Genomic DNA, 18,900 nt, shown 5'->3' with positions numbered 1-18,900 from the left:
ATTGGAGATGCTTAATGTGAGTCTGGTAGGAGAGTTTACAGTCTAAGCAGACACCTAGGTATTTGTAGTTGTCCACAAGTCAGAACTGTCCAGAGCAGTGATGCTGGACTGGCGGGCAGGTGCGGGCAGCGATCGGTTGAAGAGCATGCATTTAGTTTTACTTGCATTTAAGAGCAGTTGGAGGCCACAGAAGGAGAGATGTATGGCATTAAAGCTCGTCTGGAGGTTAGTTAACACAGTGTCCAAAGAAGGGCCAGAGGTATACAGAATGGTGTCATCTGCATAGAGGTGGATCAGAGAATCACCCGCAGCAAGAGCAACATCATTGATGTATTCAGAGAAGAGAGTCGGCCCGAGAATTGAACCCTGTGGCACCCCCAGAGAGACTGCCAGAAGTCCGGACAACAGGCCTTCCGATTTGACACACTACTCTATCAGAGAAGTACTTGGTGAACCAGGCGAGGCAATCATTTGAGAAACCAAGGCTGTTGAGTCTGCCGATAAGAATGTGGTGATTGACACAGCCGAAAGCCTTGGCCAGGTTGATGAATACAGCTGCACAGTAATGTCTCTTATCGATAGCGGTTATGATATTGTTTAGGACCTTGAGCGTGGCTGAGTTGCACCCATGACCAGCTCTGAAACCAGATTTCATAGCGGAGAAGGTATGGTGGGATTCGAAATGGTCGGTAATCTGTTTGTTAACTTGGCTTTCGAAGACCTTAGAAAGGCAGGGTAAGATAGATATAGGTCTGTAGCAGTTTGGGTCTAGAGTGTCTCGCCCTTTGTAGAGGGGGATGACCGTGACAGCTTTCCAATCTTTGGGAATCTCAGACGATACGAAAGAGAGGTTGAACAGGCTAGTAATAGGGGTTGCAACAATTTCGGCAGATAATTTTAGAAAGAGAGGGTCCAGATTGTCTAGCCCGGCTGATTTGTAGGGGCCCAGATTTTGCAGCTCTTTCAGAACATCAGCTATCTGGATTTGGGTGAAGGAGAAATGGGGGAGGCTTGGGCGAGTTGCTGTGGGAGGTGGAGGGCTGTTGATCGGGGTAGGGGTAGCCAAGTGGAAAGCATGGCCAGCCGTAGAAAAATGCTTCTTGAAATCCTCAATTATTGTGGATTTATCGGTGGTGACAGTGTTTCCTAACCTCAGTGCAGAGGGCAGCTGGGAGGATGTGCTCTTATTCTCCATGGACTTTACAGTGTCCCAGAACTTTTTTGAGTTTGTGCTACAGGATGCAAATTTCTGCTTGAAAAAGCTAGCCTTAGCTTTCCTAGCTGCCTGTATATATTGGTTCCTAACTTCCCTGAAAGGTTGCATATCACGGGGACTATTCGATGCTAATGCAGTATGCCACACAATGTTTTTGTGCTGGTCAAGGGCTGTCAGGTCTGGAGTGAACCCAGCGCTATATCTGTTCCTGGTTCTAATTTTTTTGAATGGGGCATGCTTATTTAAGATGGTGAGGAAGGCACTTTTAAAGAACAACCAGGCATCCTCTACTGACGGGATGAGGTCAATATCCTTCCAGGATACCCGGCCCAGGTTGATTAGAAAGGCCTGCTCGCAGAAGTGTTTTAGATCGCTGAGATCTTGGTTGAAAACAGCAGAGGTGTATTTGGAGGGCAAGTTGGTTAGGAAGATATCTATGAGGGTGCCCGTGTTTACGGATTTGGGGTTGTACCTGGTGGGTTCATAGATATTTTGTGTGAGATTGAGGGCATCTAGCTTAGATTGTGGGATCGCTGGGGTGTTAAGCATGTCCCAGTTTAGGTCACCAAGCAGCACGAGCTCTGAAGATAGATGAGGGGCAATCAATTCAAATATGGTGTCCAGGGCACAGCTGGGGGCAGAGGGTGGTCTATAGCAAGCGGCAACGGTGAGAGACTTGTTTCTGGAAAGGTGGATTTTTAAAAGTAGAAGCTCATATTGTTTGGGTACAGACCTGGATAGTAAGACAGAACTCTGCAGGCTATCTCTGCAGTAGATTGCAACACCACCCCCTTTGACAGTTATATCTTGTCGGAAAATGTTATAGTTAGGGATGGAAATTTCAGGGTTCAGAGGAGACTGTTTGAATGAGGCCTTCATAGTTGCATTGCTGTGAAGAAACCACTAATAAAGGACACCAATAAGAAGAATAGACTGTGCCAAGAAACACAAGCAATGGACATTCGACCAGTGGAAATTTGTCCTTTGGTCTGGATTCACTGTCTTTGTGAGACGCGGTGTGGGTGAACGGATTATCTCCGCATGTGTATTTCCGACTGTAAAGCACAGAGGAGGAGGTGTTATGGTGTGTGGGTGCTTTGCTGGTTACTCTGTCTGTGAATTATTTAGAATTCAAGGCACACTTAACCAACATGGCTACCACAGCATTCTGCAATGATACGCCATCCCATCTTGTTTGGGCTTAGTGGGACTGTCATTTGTTTTTTCAGCAGGACAATGACCCAACACACCTCCAGGCTGTGTAAGGGCTATTATACCAAGAAGGAGAGTGATGGAGTGCTGCATCAGATGACCTGGCTTCCACAATCCCCCAACCTCAACCAAATTGACAATTTTGGTTACTAGATGATTCCTTATGTGTTATTTCATAGTTTTGATGTCTTCACTATTATTCTACAGTGTAGAAAATAGTACAAATAATGAAAAACTCATGAATGAGTAGGTGTTCTAAAACTTTTGACCGGAGGTGTTTGTTTATATATATATATATATATATATATATATATATATTTTAACAGTGAATGCCATTATTTCACAGTTAACTTGTTTAACTAACATTGCACCAGTGATATTGCACTCTAGAAATTACTGCAATAAAAGAGACAGCCTGTTTGCCTGGAGACCTGTGTGTCTAACCTGTGTGACTCATAGGGGAAGTTGGACAAAGACAGCAGAGAGTAGGGGTTTCCCTCAGAGAACCTATACATTTTCAGGAAGTCCCTTGGATGGATGATGTTTGTGTTGCTCTTTCACGTTTTTCTGCTTGGATGACCAGGCTAGCTGTGGTGAGCACAAGGAGCTTTGGGGGGATTCTCAGTTACTCACAGGCTGATGTACTGTACATCGCCGACTCATAATAGGGATAGGGCCCAACTGATTCCTTGAAATTCCCTCTTCTATGAAATAGTGTGAGTAGTGTGTATTTATGCCCTGCCACAAGGGCCTGAAGTGGCCATGAGTGCATCTGGTGATGGCTCCTTATTTACTGCCACATGTTAAGGCCAAGCATCATTCCATGCTACATCTATGACTAACACCCCTCTCAGCACTCACACACACACACACACAAAAACACTGCACCCCTCGCTCACTGGCTGTACTCCTGTTTGTAATAGAATCTTTTAACTTTATAATGAATGTTTTCCCTGGAGAGTTATGTATCCAAGATGTCCCACTAACAAGGTGTCTCTTCTGATTAGATTCCAACAATACTATTCAGTGATAGCTATTTGTTTGTAACAAACACATTTAGATTACCTTGACCTCTATCTGCACCTTTACTTTGCAGCCTGATTGTTTTCACCTTCCCAACATCCTATCTCATTCTTAATGTCTCATTTATTTAATTTCCCCCAATCTTTTTTCTGTGCCAATGCATGTTGCCATGACAACAGTGTCCAAGCAACGCACATTACACAATAGGACTCAGGTTCTGCCACGAACTGCAGCTATTCACTTGCTTCTCCTATTATTCACACTGGGCTGCAAAGCAGAATGATGGACTATGCAGCCAATCTGAAACTCATTTAGCACTCAATCAGAAAACAGTTTGACCAGCTCATCAATGGCTCAATGGCATCAATGGCTCATCAGTGGTAATTTAACAGACAGACATTAGAGCAACACTTTACATTACATGGACATTATTCCAAAGTTACTATAAGGGATACATGTATGTAATAACACATGAATACACACACATTCAGGAACATGCTGAGCATGGGCCCTCAAGATGGGTTGGGTTCAGCTCAGGGGGAAATGAATAATGCATGTTGTGATTCTGGCACATGAGTTGGCATTCTCTATATATGGCCTCCCATGGAGTGAGAACTCTGTCTGAGTCCTCCAGTCTTTGAACATGAGGCATGGGCTGTTTGATTAGGATGAGGAATAGACTAGGATTGCCAAATATGCAATGCATCAATTTACCTTTTACAGCAGTCTACACTATCTATGGAGCTCACTTTCTCTGAATAAGAGAGCTGGGAAAGGTTACATAACTTTTAAAGTGCTGTACTGTACTCCTCATAAAGCTGGTCCCTTGAGTAGCTGACGTGATCCACACACACACACACACACACACACACACACACACACAAACACACAACGTAGCTACTTGCTTATTTATGACATCCATTACTTTGTTGCATACTTGAATATGGTGTGTGCTTATTGTTTCAAAGTTTAAACAGATGAACACATCCATTTTTACTGATCAATGTCAAAACACACAGACAAACATTAAGGGACCAGTGGGGAGTTGACCCAGTGAAATGCCATTGGGATGACTATGAGAGTGCAGTTCCAGTCAGCAAGCCAGTGCAGAAAAAAAAAAAAACTCTGAAATGGCTGTCATCATTTATTCAGTGAGCTGTTTTTAACCACATGTGCAACACAGACACTTCTGGACAAGGTCCGCTAACTGACATACAGTATCTCGCTATATATCTCTTCTGTGGTTGTGCAGTGTGGCAACACATTTGAATGAGAAGTGATGAGTATGGTTCTGCGAGAAATGTTGTTAGTGTAGTAGAAAGTAGAGAGTAAGATGGCTTCAGGCTGTAGTGATGGCTGACCAAAATGACCAGAATGCATCATGCTTCTTTTGGAAGTGTTGTCCTCCACGATGCCAGTGATGGACAGATCTCAGAGATATGGTCATTACTGCTGTGTCATCTTTACTCTCCCTCTCTTTCCCGTAAAGAGGCACCATCTGGACAAATCCTCTGCCACTTCATCACATCAGACATGCACGATTACCAGGCCAACAGCCAATCAATAGAGCCCATGAATTGGATACAGATATCCAAAAGATGAATGAGGGGATGAGAGGGGGATGAAAAAAAGACAAAAGTCAACAGGGATAGGGAGAAGGGGAGGAACAGAGAGGGAAAAAGTGAGGGAGTTAAAGAATGGTGTCTATTCATTGAACTATACTGTTGAAAGTGACTCATCTCCCACTCTCTCTCCCCGTCTTCCTCTCCCTCTATCCCAGAGGGTCTGCGTCACACGTACAATGGCTTTGTGTGGCTGGCTAGGGTCTGTGTCCTGCCTGCTGCGCTGACAAGAGCAGATGGATTACTGTAATGTGTAATGGGGTGAAGCATCAATGCAGCAGAGATATCATTGCTAATATCTGCAAGTGTTACCCACAAATAATGTTTTACTACAGCGGTGGTCTGGGCTGTGTGGTTCAGTCTGGAGATGTAATGCTTATAAGGCCCACGAGGTATGACATGTGAGGCCTGGATGATCAAATGTGTTTCCTGTTCCATTGTTTTGAGTTGGTCATGTACAGAAGGTAATGGCTTAGAACTCCACTACCTTTACTTACCATACTGAAGATGAAGAATTGTGTGGCACTATGGTTATTTTATTGACCTGTAAATAGTCACTGCTATGTCTGGAAAGGCAGGTGGTACATTTCCAGGACAGGAGCTTGCTAGTTTTGAGAGTGAGGGATTTGGGAAACCAAAGAAAGCAGATATTCTGTGCCAAATTGAGCAGCAAGTCTGAAGAGTTTTTGTTTGTTGAAGCTCCAGTGGATGGGATTTGGGGCAGTTGGGAAAGGTCAATGTTTATTTGACATATGAAAAAGTTTGATGGTTGTGCTTCAAAGCCGTGCTACCTGGTTGATAAAAAAAACAGCCAAGCTTGCACACAAATGGAGGTGCTGACACATCCTCTTCCACACCATTGAGGAATCACCACTAAGTTATTCTCCCTCTATTTCAGCTCCACAAGCTGTTTTTCAAGATCCCAAAGTGAATGGGGAAACGTCCAAGGAGTCAGCCAAGAGAGCAGCCAAGGAGTTAACCAAGGAGTCAGCCAAGGAGTCAGCCAAGGAGTCAGCCAAGGAGTCAGCCAAGGAGTCAGCCAAGGAGTCAGCCAAGGAGGCAGAAAAAGCAGCACTGGCCAATGAAGACTGTCCCCACATAGACCAGATCATGTCACCTGACGACGGCCAGATCTTAAGCCCTATTGACCGGTCCGAGCAGCAGCCCTGCTTCCTGCTGGCCATGGGCGGGCGGCCAGGCCACACGGCGGCCAGAGTCAGGAAGGGTACGTAATATGACACACCTAGACACAGGCCCTACATCGGGGCACACATCCTACATCGGGGCACACACAGAGCTTAAATCTCAGAGCACAACTTCCTCAGGGAACACATTTCAGGGAACACATTTCAGGGAACACACCTCAGGGAACACACTTAGAGTCAAGCACAAACATACTTTCATGTGTACTCAGGGAGGAGAAACTGCACAGCTGTACTGTAAGTCTGAAACGTGACACAAAAAGACACTTTAGAGAGCACACACATTATTTTTGTTGTTGCTTTCTCACAGTAGGTCTTGTCTTTACTATCTTTGTCTATACAGCTTCCAACACAAACAACTTTCGGTCCCCCACCCACATACTACTGCTGAGCGACACAACATCTGCCAGGTCGCAGTTGTAAATGAGAACTTGTTCTCAACTGGCCTACCTGGTTAAATAAAGGTGGAAAAAAAAAAAAAAAAAACATCATCCCCAACATTCTTATTTGGCATTTGGACGCTAGCCTTTTTCTCTGTCCAACTCTTCTCTCTCTCTTTCATTAAAACTGAATCATCTTTATTACTCTTACTTTCATTTATTTACTTCCGCATGAAATAAGTTACTGAACAAATATATAAACAAATCACTAATTAGTGGTCTTGTTTTTCTGTTTTGGATTTTGTTGAAAATGTTTCTTTACGTTACCCTGCCAACCCTCCTCTCCATCTCTGTGTGTTCTATACTCTCACACTGCCCCCTGGGCCAACCTTAACTTTCCCTTTTTCTGTTTTTCTCTGTTGTATGTTTGTTTTCCTTGTTTTCCCTCCACTCGTTGTCTGATCTGTTTGTTCCTCCCTCCATCACTCCAACTTTCATCATCCCCCCCATCCTTGACTTGTGTCTAATTGGCCGTTAGCTGGCTCTTCCCAGGGGAGGTCACTGGCGGAGCCGGCGCCCCCATGCCCACCGCTCGGCCCCCAGGGCTACCCTCTGCTGCAGCTAGCTGGGTGGGTATGTGGCCAAGAGGACGGCCATGCCACACTCACAACCTGACGCCCCAGCCTCTAACACTAAAGAATAGCACAATCAAAGAATTGCCTTGTTCAACACACCGAGAGTTCCTTACTATCCTTATGCTCTACAATAACATCAGGCCTTCATCATATCCTCTAGTCTACAGTTACACCAGGCAAAGGCAGGACAAGTGCAAGCCAAAGGCTTCTATGATGAATCAACTGAAAAAGAAGAAGAAAAAGCAGCTTCCACAATTGTTTCAGTATCAAACTATAATGCCTGTGTCATCCGCAGCTTCTTAAATTAGCTGCTTTGAGCGTAGGGAGATGAATCACAAGCACATAATACTGTATATTGTTGTCATGGGCTAATAGCATTGCTAAATCTCACCTGCCATCATCCACAGCCAAGTTCCCTGACACTAGCTAAGACAGAACCTGCTACAGCCTCCATACAGTATACAGTTTCACATACTTTTTATCCTGCCTCTTCTAGTGCACAGTGGAGCGTTTTTTGGTCGAAAGGTCACACATTCCCACTGTCTCCCATAGTGAACCGCTCTTTGTGAGCATGATCTGTTTAGGATGGACAAATTCAGTGACTCTCAAGAGCCATAACACAAACACAACAGTAATCCACTGTGTCCACGTCATGAGACTGATCCATTACATGAATCAAGTAGGATGATCACTAAGAGTACACATGCCCTCACTGTTGTATATTCTATGTCATGTGTTTATGAATGTGCTTCTGAGTGTGTGTACGGTATGTCTGCGACTGTGTCTGTGTGTGATTGTCTATGTATATGTTGCCAATGGAAAGTGAACCTGTTTCTCTGTTGCTCCATGTTGGCATGTGTTGTGCTTGTCTTTTAACTCAACACTGCATGTCCTGTCCAGCTGATGGTTGGCATTGGAGAGGAAATGTAGCTGGTGGTAAGGGGTGAAGTATGATGAGGAATAAGAGAGGCCACATGGTATTACAGTATATGACAAGCATTGTGAGAAGGAAGACGTACATTTTCAACAGCGTCCTACCTCTGGTCTAACAACGAATAACTTCAGCAAATAACTATTTTTATATCATTGCTTCACAAATAGATGACAGGCTATTGTTGTTAAATAACAGCATGTCATAAGATTATGTAACAAGATCACTATATAATTGGACTGCAGTAGATACATGTTGAAGTCTAGCTGAATATGGCTCTGTGCCAGCACTCTTATAGACAGTATTACAAAGCAGACTGGAAACTGTCAGTCTCTCTTCTCCATTTGATATTGTTAACCACAAAATGATCTTGATGTTGAACTAGCTGAATAAGCGTCAGATAAGTGTTAGTGCCTGGAGCCAGATTGGCTGTTGGGCTCTCAACCCTGCTAGAAAATACATTGATGTCCATTCTCTTTCCGAGCCGTGCCTCACCCCCCCCCCCTCCTCCTCCAACTGCTCTCTGCATGCTTCCAGGACCTTAATCAAACAGAGAACGCATGAATGGTAACGTGTGTACAATTGGCCTTGATCAATAACATTATACATTTTGAAAAAAGAGTGAAAGGAAATTATTTGAAAGATAGAGGTCCCATACTGTTACACTACACCTCGGAAACTCTGTCTCTCCCCAAACAAAGGTTACCAAATGCTTTATAGCCTTAGCACCATTGCCGGCATGGGGGGCTGGTACTAGAGTGGTGTCAGTGTCTGCTGGGCCCTGCAGCCCACGTAGTGTCCCGTAGTATTCTGTAGACATGGATCAGTGACACAGGTCTCCTGGGGTCCCCTCTAAACCTCTGCCCTTCTCCCTGTTACCCACCCACAGGAACCCCATCTGCAGCTAGCTCCTGTTCCACCTTGTTGTATTGGTCTGTCCCATTTTTGTCCTCTGGACCTTGCTGTCAGTCTTCAGCTTTTCGCTTCCGTCTCTTCTTTTTTCTGTGGTTATCTATCTGTGTTGCTTGTTCTCTGTCTCTGTAAACTGTAAACTTCTCAAAACTGATAATGGGAAGAGAGTCTTTAATTTTGACATCCATAGGAAAGAGTAGGTTAGCTCAGGTAGATTCCAAAAGATCTGAAACCCTACACCTATGAATGGGAGATAATAATCTCTAAATACTCTTGTATGGCCCATCCAAATGGTGAAAAGGGCCCAGCTGTAAATATTCACTGTAGGTGAAGTACTCTAACCCTTAAATCATTGGAACCTAGTCTTGTTTTTATTGAAGGCAAACCATCAATAGATTCAGTAGTAAATATATATTTTTTTGCTTATCTATATTCTATTTCATAATACTTTTTTACAAGGTAAAGAATGTATCTTCCCACCACAAGCACAACCACAAAGTAGCTACTTCAAAGAGAAGTCCAATTTTCCCAGTTTTGGTTGACTTCTTCTCCCGTTCTGCTCTTCTGTCTTTTATTCTGTCGATCTTCCTATCCTGCTACAATCCTGTTTTTCTCTGTTGGTGTGGCTCCCCCTCAGGGAGGTGGTGTGCATGAACACAGCTCCGACCCAACAGATAGTTGGCCCAGTCACACACTCTGTTCCTCTGCTGTCCTCTCAGCTTGTCTCTTTCTTTCACTTCTCTGTATCTCTGTCTCTTGTTTTCTCTCCCTCTCCTGGATCACTACGGAGCAAGTTTTTTATTTATTTTTAAAACATCTGTTAGAGGTCCTCTTTCTCTGTAACCCCCCCCCCATTGTCTTACTTTTCTCAAATGCATCCATCCTTTTGAGAATGACCAATGACTGGCTGATGCTGAGCAACCCAACCCTCCCGTGTATTCTCTACCACAGATCCCTGTAAAGAGGAGACTGTCTTAGTTAAGTATATGCAGGCAGAAGTTCTCAGAGTGACCTGAGGGGGGCGCACCACAGTCTGACTGAGTGGGAGAAACCAACGCTTTGGGAGAAATCCCCCTCTCCAACGTTTCTTGATTCCACGGATGGAGGGCTTGACAGGGCCACATTCACAGTGAGGAAGAGAAACAGTAGATACAGAGGTTCTTTACAGTGAGCTCACCCGTCTCACTTTGGAGGACAGGCTTTCTCTCAAACATCAAGATCGAAGAAGTCCTTTTTGCTTTTCTTCGTTGTTGTTTTTGTATGGACTTTTTCCTCAATGAAGAACTGTAGGAGGACAGAAAGACAAATAACAAAGGAACATTGGTCTGACATCTTGGCCTGAATGGCCAGAAAGGGTGGAATGAAATCAATAAGTAGAGGACAATAAGAATAACTGCTAATGGCAGTTATGTCACCCAATACCATCAGTTAAACATGACTCTTTTTATTTAGCATGAGTTGCATGGTGGACTAGTAAAAAAGAAAAATAAACTATAGCTATTACGACTATCCGTATGAAGAATATATTTTTATTTTAACGATTCCTCACTTTTGCATACAATTTATGTAGCCAGACTATTAAGGTGTTCAATGAGAGAGTGTTTTCTTTTCACATTTCTTCCTATTCTTCTTTGTGGTACAGAGTACATGTTACCTGGCAGCTCTGGTCATATTGACCACTATTTCCTAACTAGAGGCTTGAAGAAAGATGGAGAATATACATATTTCAGCAAGCTCTCTATGTTGTGAAAAGCTAAAATAACGTTTGACCTTGTTTATGTTGGCATGCTTGTGATCCTGGATCTTAATGAGAAGAATCATTTAGGCTAAATTAGTAATCTATGTTTCTGTCTACTGCTATACGTATTGATGTATACGATCAATTATTTATGGAGAACTTATCATAGTGAACCATTGTTACTCTCACATACTAAATATATAATTTGAACAGTGTTATTTTTTTTTAAAGAGAACTAGAAAAGAAGTCATAAAGAATCTGGTTGAGTCAGGATGTGTCTGACCATCTTTCCCCAACAACCTTTAGCTACTATGAAAGCAGCAAAAATATGTGTATATTTTAAAACATAAAATCATTATTTGCAATTAAGAACATGGGGGGAAATCAACTGCATGCACAATGTTATGCAACATGAAATCAATAGGAAAAAAGAGTTCAAGAATACAACTCTAGCATGAAATAAATTTTGTATGAAACCTGTCAGAAGGGTCTGTATTTCATTGAATGGATTGAATGTATATGAATGCATATGAATGTATTTCTCCCTTTCTCTCCTCTGGTGTACCAAGCTTTTTGGAAACCAAAATGAAGTGAATGGGAGGTCTTAAACAGGAGTGAAATCAAGTCTGAACCCAGAGTGGCCTGAAAGATGCATGGCAGAATGCACAGCATGTTGACGACTAAACCCTCAACAACATCTAAAGGGGATTATAAATGAAAGCATGGTTTGAACATACTCATAAGACTTCCCTTTAAAACAACCAATTTATACAGACGGTCTACACTAAGAGGTGTGATGCATTGGCTAAGCATGGGTGAAGCATGATCAAACTAGCTGGTTTACCATGGGATGCCAGCCCGGCAACACACATTGAATTCCTCTAAAGTTATCTCATCTCTACCCCTCCCTCTGCACTTTGGGCATCATCCACCATTAACTCTCACCCAAGCCCTCCCCCAGCAGGCCCTCGCCCAGCAGGCCCTCTCCCAGCAGGAGCAGGCCCTGGGTAATAACACTTCTGTCTCTCTTCTCTCTAGCATCCCGCCCAGGCCGGGCCAGGCGATCACAGAACACAGACCAGTCAGTCTGTGTTATGAACCATGGTGTCCCAACCACACTATGTGTTGGCCACAACGTCCCATCCCCCGACTGATAATGCTCTTAGTCTGTTTGTTGTACATAGATGACCAGTGCCAGGGGGGTGCTGACGTGGACAGCTGGGCATGCTGCCAGCCCCTGCCCAGCCTTAAATGTCACCCAGAAGAGTTGTGGTTCTCACACCTTTCTCATTGGCTGGAGTACCTATGACTGGTTGATTTCATGCTGTACACACTTGAGTAAGAATGAACGTTGTGTGTGTGTCTTTGTGTGTGCGTGTGCGCGTACTTGTGTGCGTGTTCATTGAAGTTTGTTTGTTTTCTATAAGTGTTGCTTATCTGCTTCTCTTCCTTGTGTCTGACTTCATGCAACTATGTTGGAGAAATAATCAAGTGTCATGTTAACCCCAGTAACACAGTCATTTTATCCCTGAGTTAAAACTTGCCAAATACTTGTTTTCAGGCTGTTTTTGTCACACCACATCTGAGTTGCCTTTTTTAGATATTTACTAATTGAGAAATGTTGAATGCCATCACTTTCTACACATTGAGGTTTGAGTGCAAGAAAAAATGAATTCAGCAAAGTGATCATGACTGCAACAGTGACGTCTGTTTATGTCATAAAATGTCACTTGCCCTAAATTCAGCTGTAGTTGTGCTTTAAATGAGTTTGTTATCCCCAGTTATACAAAGAATTGACGCATTTCTTGATGAAATATGTATTGGCTGTATGGTACAAAGCCTGCAAAGGGAACCTTGCAGTTATCAGCAATGGAAATGAACATGTATTTGAGGTATATCTTGTAAATATTACTATGTTAACTTGCTGCAAGGTGGAAAACTGTCATCCAGACAATGTGTGGTGGATTTCATATACAGTACATACTGCACTCAGAACAAGGTTTTGATATGCATGTACTTAATGTACAGTATGTGACCATGAGACTAACAGAGATCAAGCACTCATATAAGTCATTGCAAAACTGGTTTTGATGGGATAAGAACAAAATGATTACCCATGTTGTAACTACCTAGTAAATGACTACTGGTTGGTTGGTTTCTGAACTCTCTTTCAACAGTACTGTATGTGTTACACTATTTCCACACTGTTTTCACAAGCGTATGTTTTCACAAGCTTTGGGCCTTGCTTTTCTAGTTAGCTATAGAATATGGACTAATATCTCCTTTGTCACCTGGCTTAATGTGTCAAAGAGCCAGGTTATTACCAATATGTTGCATGAGCAAGCTGTGGTACTAGATACCATTATTGGCATTGAGATGTGTAAGTGAGAGAGGCTGAGGAACAGTTTTCCACTGTTTCCATTAACTCAGTCTGAATGCCCATATTATTAAGAAAAATGCAGTTTGCTGCAAAGTCGTCACATTTTCCTTTTACCAACTCCCAGGGGGATTATTCACCACATTATTTCCTACACGGGATTTCAAAACACACAAAAGATACATTAACCACATAGTTACTGAAAGGTGATGGAATATATGACTAGTCTAGCAATACTAATAACCTCTCCATTTGGCTCACAAATGCTCTTAGCATAAGATTGCTGCCACAGACAATATGTACACTGCCTGTATAATAAACCATTCAACCAGCGCTCCAAACGAGACATCAGGTTAAACTATTGGGTTTAGTAGATAAGATCTCTTGCACTGAACAACAGACCAGTGTATTTCACTATGTAGAACTTGAATTGAAAATATTTGCTATTTAAATGTTGTTATTTAACCAGTAAGGGGTTGGGGTGCACATCTGCATAATGTAAAGCGTTGGTATTTCTAAAGTCCGTTTTTAGACCAGACTACTTAGCTAAGTTAATATGGTTAAAAGGAACCAGCCGAGTAAAGGCTTTCCTCCTATAGTGAAGTAGTCAACGTGGACATGAGGCTGTATTTACACACAACGACACTGCCATACCAATGCACACTTTTGATCTACAAACACAAACCTATCCAAGAGGTGGAGTGAAGCTTGGAACAGTCCAGGCCACAATTATGCAACAGGGAGACTCCTCCCTCTTCAATGGTGCCATACTTAAGGGATCAGAGTGTTTACTAAACGTTTGCTATGGGAATTGCATGTTTTTTCCACAGTTGTTCTTTTTCTTAGCCGCAAACCACAGTACAGTATATCATACACTCCAACATCTGGCAAAATGTATGTCAAATTAGGTGTAAAGATGTTCAGTAGTGAATGCAACTAACCAACCTTAGTGCTGAGGTTGGTTATTGTTTGAAGTTAGCGCTTGTATATGAAGGGGTTTTAAGATGATAAAAGAACTGCCTGTGTGAACATAGGATGTGCATTGATCACACAACTCAGTCTATGTTGGAAGAATGGCAGCTGTTTGTTTTGATTTGTCCAGCCCCATCTGTCGACCAACACAGGTACATATTCTTATGTTCCCTTTGAAGATATATGTTCTAGCTGAGCTTTTCTGGATGATCCTTACAAAAAGAACCACATAAATAAACAAATAAAACATCATTAAATATGTTCTCTCTTTGAGTTTTGTACTATATAATAATGAAATGTTTTTTATTTCTCACATACACACGTTTATCTGAACAGCGCATGTTTTTAATGTTTATTGCATGCATATACTCTCTGCATTCGGCTTGCTGCTCTGGCCCCGTTACCATGGAAACCATCTGCACAGGAGGACACATCAGAACATTGGAAAAATTACATTCACACTGGCACACATGTAATCAGAGGATTGTGTCAGATCACCTTGAGAGAGGAGAGTCAGTTAGAGTAATCTGGTAAACATATACACATTTAGCTTAAGCAGTATCCAGACAAATACGATATGACCTCAGAGGTGCTGCACCTGAAAACAAACAGAGAAACTCTCCCACACATAGTCACACAAACACACCTACAACGGTTGAGTCACTGTTAAAGTTACAAGAAACCCACAGTAGTAGTAAATGTTCCTGAAAAATAAATGTGGAGGCTGTGGGACAAGCAAAGCATATGCCCTGTATTAACCCATTGAACTTGGCAAGATAGTTTCTATTGTTTAGCAGTCACTACCATCAGCCTATCCAGATGATTTAGTGGTTCAGTGTATATGGCACACTGACAATGGGCCAAGACCAGAGGACTACTAGGGCTCTGCTATACAGCTACTGCAGCATAACAAAGCCTGTGAAACATTGGACTAGAATCTATCTGTGTGGCAATTACACTGTTTGTAAATTAGCTAGCTAATCTCATTTGCGTGGCTGGTTCCATAATATATGTTATTTTGAGTGTGCTGTACTGTGTTCACACAATTAATTTGGAATTGTATAAAAGTTCAGTTTCTCTTTTTTTGATTACGCTGAGGACATCCACCTGAGGATCCAAGGTTGTCTCGCTGTGTGTTTGCTGGGTTGTTTATTTGGTTGTTTGGTTGTTTATTTCTTCATGTCAGTATCTACTCTGTATCGTTGCCAAATGTATCCCTAGATTAAATCACCAATGGACATGCAGGTGCAGTTATTGTACATGTTCCAGGTGTTTGGCTCTAATTTCAATTGAGTCCAGTGAATGGCTGAATACATTTGCCTTGGAGGGCAGCACTGTGCAGTCCAGTGTTATGAGTTCCTTTCTGTGCTGGTGAGCTTTGATCATGGACAGGAAGGCCAGGTCTCCATCACTGGCAGAAATGGGCACCATGGCAACCTAGTTACCTAACAGGGCTTGTTACCAAGGCAACACAAGCATGATCATCTATCAAGGGCAGCACATTTTCCCACCCATTTATTCTACATGATTTCCGTTATCTCTCTCTCTTTCTCTCTCTCTCTCTCTCTCTCTCTCTCTCACTCTCTCTCTCTCTGTGTAGATGTTGCTTAGAGATCACAATGTCTGCCTTTTGTCTTTCTGTGTTTTCACACTGGCTATTGATATAATTTTCTTTACTTTGCTCATCTGTGGCTTAGCGTTCTCAATATCTTGTCTGTGTAATGTCATTGTTGTGCTGCTGTACACACAAAGGTTTTTCTCATTTTTTGTAAGACCAAGAAAGGATTGACAGTGTCACATGTAGATTTACACATAACACAGACTATTATGCATGTCCCATTATAACAGGACACCTGCTGTACTGTTGGTAACTCTGTCCACATGGCTGCATATTTGATACAAAAACATATTGTACAACATACATACTGTACATACAATAAAAACACATTTTCTTATTCTAAACTGCTCCCATAACTCTAAAAGCACTTTTACCACTTGGCATGGCAACTTAAACAAGTTTGTCCCATGTTTTGTAGATACTCTATTACAGTTACTGAGTAATTGCATTCTCTGGGCTGGGAGGGAAGGAAAGCAGGGAGAGGGAGCTAGAAGAGACTCTCTCATCCCTTTTGCCAATTTCTGCACAATAAATAGCAGACTCTCAGATCTGTGTTCCCCATCATCTGCTGTATCACTACACTGACTGTTCCTCTGAGAGGAAATAGGGATGTGAGCCATAGCGATAGAAGACTCATCATGGATATAACCAGTTTTGGCATGAACATTGCCATTGAGGGCTTCCACCATGCTTCTGCCATTTTGAAGTAGTCAAAGTAGTCGACTGGGTGGGAATTCCTATGGGCTGTAGCCTCAACAGCGCTGCCCATGCTGTCACAGACGTTATAATGGCACAGATATAAAGATGAGTCCTCTATCTAGCTCTATGCTGTACTGTAAGGACACAGGTTGCCGTTAGAGGGTGCTAGAGAAGAGGAGTACAGAGAGTGCAATAGCCAGGGAGGGACATAGCAGTACGTAGAAAATGAGATGGGAAGAAAGTGTTGTAGACCACGAAGAAGACCATGATTGAAGCCCATGGTAAGTTAAGTGTTTGAACCAGACTTGTGACTGTTGGGCTGGAATGAAATCCGGCACACACTGCAGACTTCCACGACCAGAGTTGTCCATTCCTGTTATAAAGCGATGAAAATCTCACAGTTGAGTGTATGTGTAGTAGCAGAGTTAGCATTAAACCATGATGTTTTGATGCATTGAGCTTTGTGGTTCCAGAACCTAATGCTGTCAGCAGTCACTTCATCTTCTTCTCCTGTCACACCATGCAGGAGAATGGAACAGGGGTCTCTGAAATTTTAATGCTAGGCAATTAAACCTTCATAACCGTTTGGGTAGGCCGGCCGGCATGCAGGGCGGGTGATGGATATAAAGGAGGTTAGGGCAACCAAGGCTCCTAGAGAGCTGTAAGGGGGAAATGTGAACCTGGAGCTAAAGGAAGAAACCATGGACAGGGTAAAAATAGAGCAAAAATCTCTGACCAAGAGCCTGCAGAATCTGACCTGCTGCCAGGGCATGTTTGAACATGCCTGCTTTGGTCTTGTCAGGAGTTTAGATTAGTTCGTACATAGTGAGTGACAAGAAAACTGTGCTTGTTTAACATTAGAAGTTCTGATGTCTTTTGCGCCCAGTCAATTCCCAGTCAGTCCCCAGTCAGCGGAATCTTGGATGTTTACGAGGCTTTGAAGCTCATTTGATAGAACACGTCATTGGGGATTTATGTAATGCTCACTTATGAGAGGATAACCTCGACAAGGGCAAATATGGTGAATAAACACACATTCATATAAAATGTATTGATCAGCGCCTTTCCTTGAGTGTGGAGGCCATGGAGGTCACAGAGTGCTCATCCACTGTTGGTGTCATGTGTTCAGGGCAGAGATGGCGGGTGAAGGAAGACAAGAGCAGATCAGTAATGAATATACAGTAGAGGACTGGAACCCTGAGCATCTGCTGTTCATGGCCATAAATATCTCACCTCAGTAGTGTTCCAGTAAAGTTCCAGATTTCTATTTGAGATTTTATTAGAATCCCCACTAGTCTTACTGGAGTCCGGCACATAATGAAAAATACATTAAATACAAAAGACTTTCCAATTGACATACATTTAGAAACATGAACATGTAGTGTGTGTGTGCATCTATCAGTCACACATACATGTCAGTACAAACACACAACAAGTAGGTCACATGGGGAGATGCATTGTGCTATGAGGTGTTGCTTTATTTGTTATTTTAAACCAGTTTTGCTGTTCACTTGAGCTATATAAGATGTGTCGTATCTTTGGCTATGCCGGATTAATTGATAAGACATGCCATACTCTATCAGATATCTACAACACAAAATCTATGTGTACCTGTGCGTGTATAGTGTGTATGTTAACATGTGTGTGTATGCATGTGTCTTTGCCTATGTTTGTGTTACTTCACAGTCCCTGCTGTTCCATAATAAGGTGTATTTTTACCTGCCTTTTAAATCTGATTCTACTGCTTGCATCAGTTACCTGATGTGGAATAGAGTTCCATGTAGTCATGGGTCTATGTTGTACTGTCGGCCTCCCATATTCTGTTCTGGATTTGGGGACTGTGAAGAGACCTATGGTGGCATGTCTTGTGGGGTATGCATGGGTGTCCGCGCTGTCTGCTAGTATTTTAAACAGACAGCTCGGTATCTTCAGCTTGTCAACACCTCTTACGAAAACAAGTAATGATGATGTCAAACTCTCTTCCACTTTGAGCGATTGACATGCATATCATTAATGTTAGCTCTCCGTGTACTTTTCCGTGCTGCCCTGTTCTGAGCCAACTGCAATTTTCCTAAGTCCCTCTTCGTTACACTTGACCATGCTACTGAACAGTAGTCCAGGTGTGACAAAACCAGGACCTGTAGGACCTGCCTTCTGATAGTGTTGTTAAGAATGCACAGCAGCGCTTTATTATGGACAGACTTCTTCCCATCTTACGTAACTGTTGTATCAATATGTGTTGACCATGACGGTTTTAAATCCAGGGTAACTCCAAGCAGTTTAGTCACCTCAACTTCCACGTTATTCATTATGAGATGTCGTTGAGGTTTAGGGTTTAGTGAATTATTTGTCCCAAATACAAT

The 18,900-nt window shown here is 42.6% G+C and overlaps 1 protein-coding gene across 1 annotated transcript in view; it reads left to right on the top strand.

Moving 5' to 3' along the window:
- The window catches only part of LOC100135903 (Shaw-related potassium channel protein Raw1), a gene marked incomplete at its 3' end in the record, with an annotated part of 32,077 nt that extends 25,773 nt beyond the window's left edge, over window positions 1–6,304 (top strand). Inside the window, 2 exon segments of the mRNA NM_001124272.1 lie at window positions 5,972–6,036; window positions 6,085–6,304. Coding sequence (NP_001117744.1) covers window positions 5,972–6,036; window positions 6,085–6,304 — 285 coding nt within the window.
- Window positions 6,305–18,900: the final 12,596 nt, after the last annotated feature.

This window comes from Oncorhynchus mykiss, chromosome 26, assembly GCF_013265735.2.
Source record: "Oncorhynchus mykiss isolate Arlee chromosome 26, USDA_OmykA_1.1, whole genome shotgun sequence".
Lineage (NCBI taxonomy): Eukaryota > Metazoa > Chordata > Actinopteri > Salmoniformes > Salmonidae > Oncorhynchus > Oncorhynchus mykiss.
This window is presented reverse-complemented; position numbering and strand designations above follow the sequence as displayed.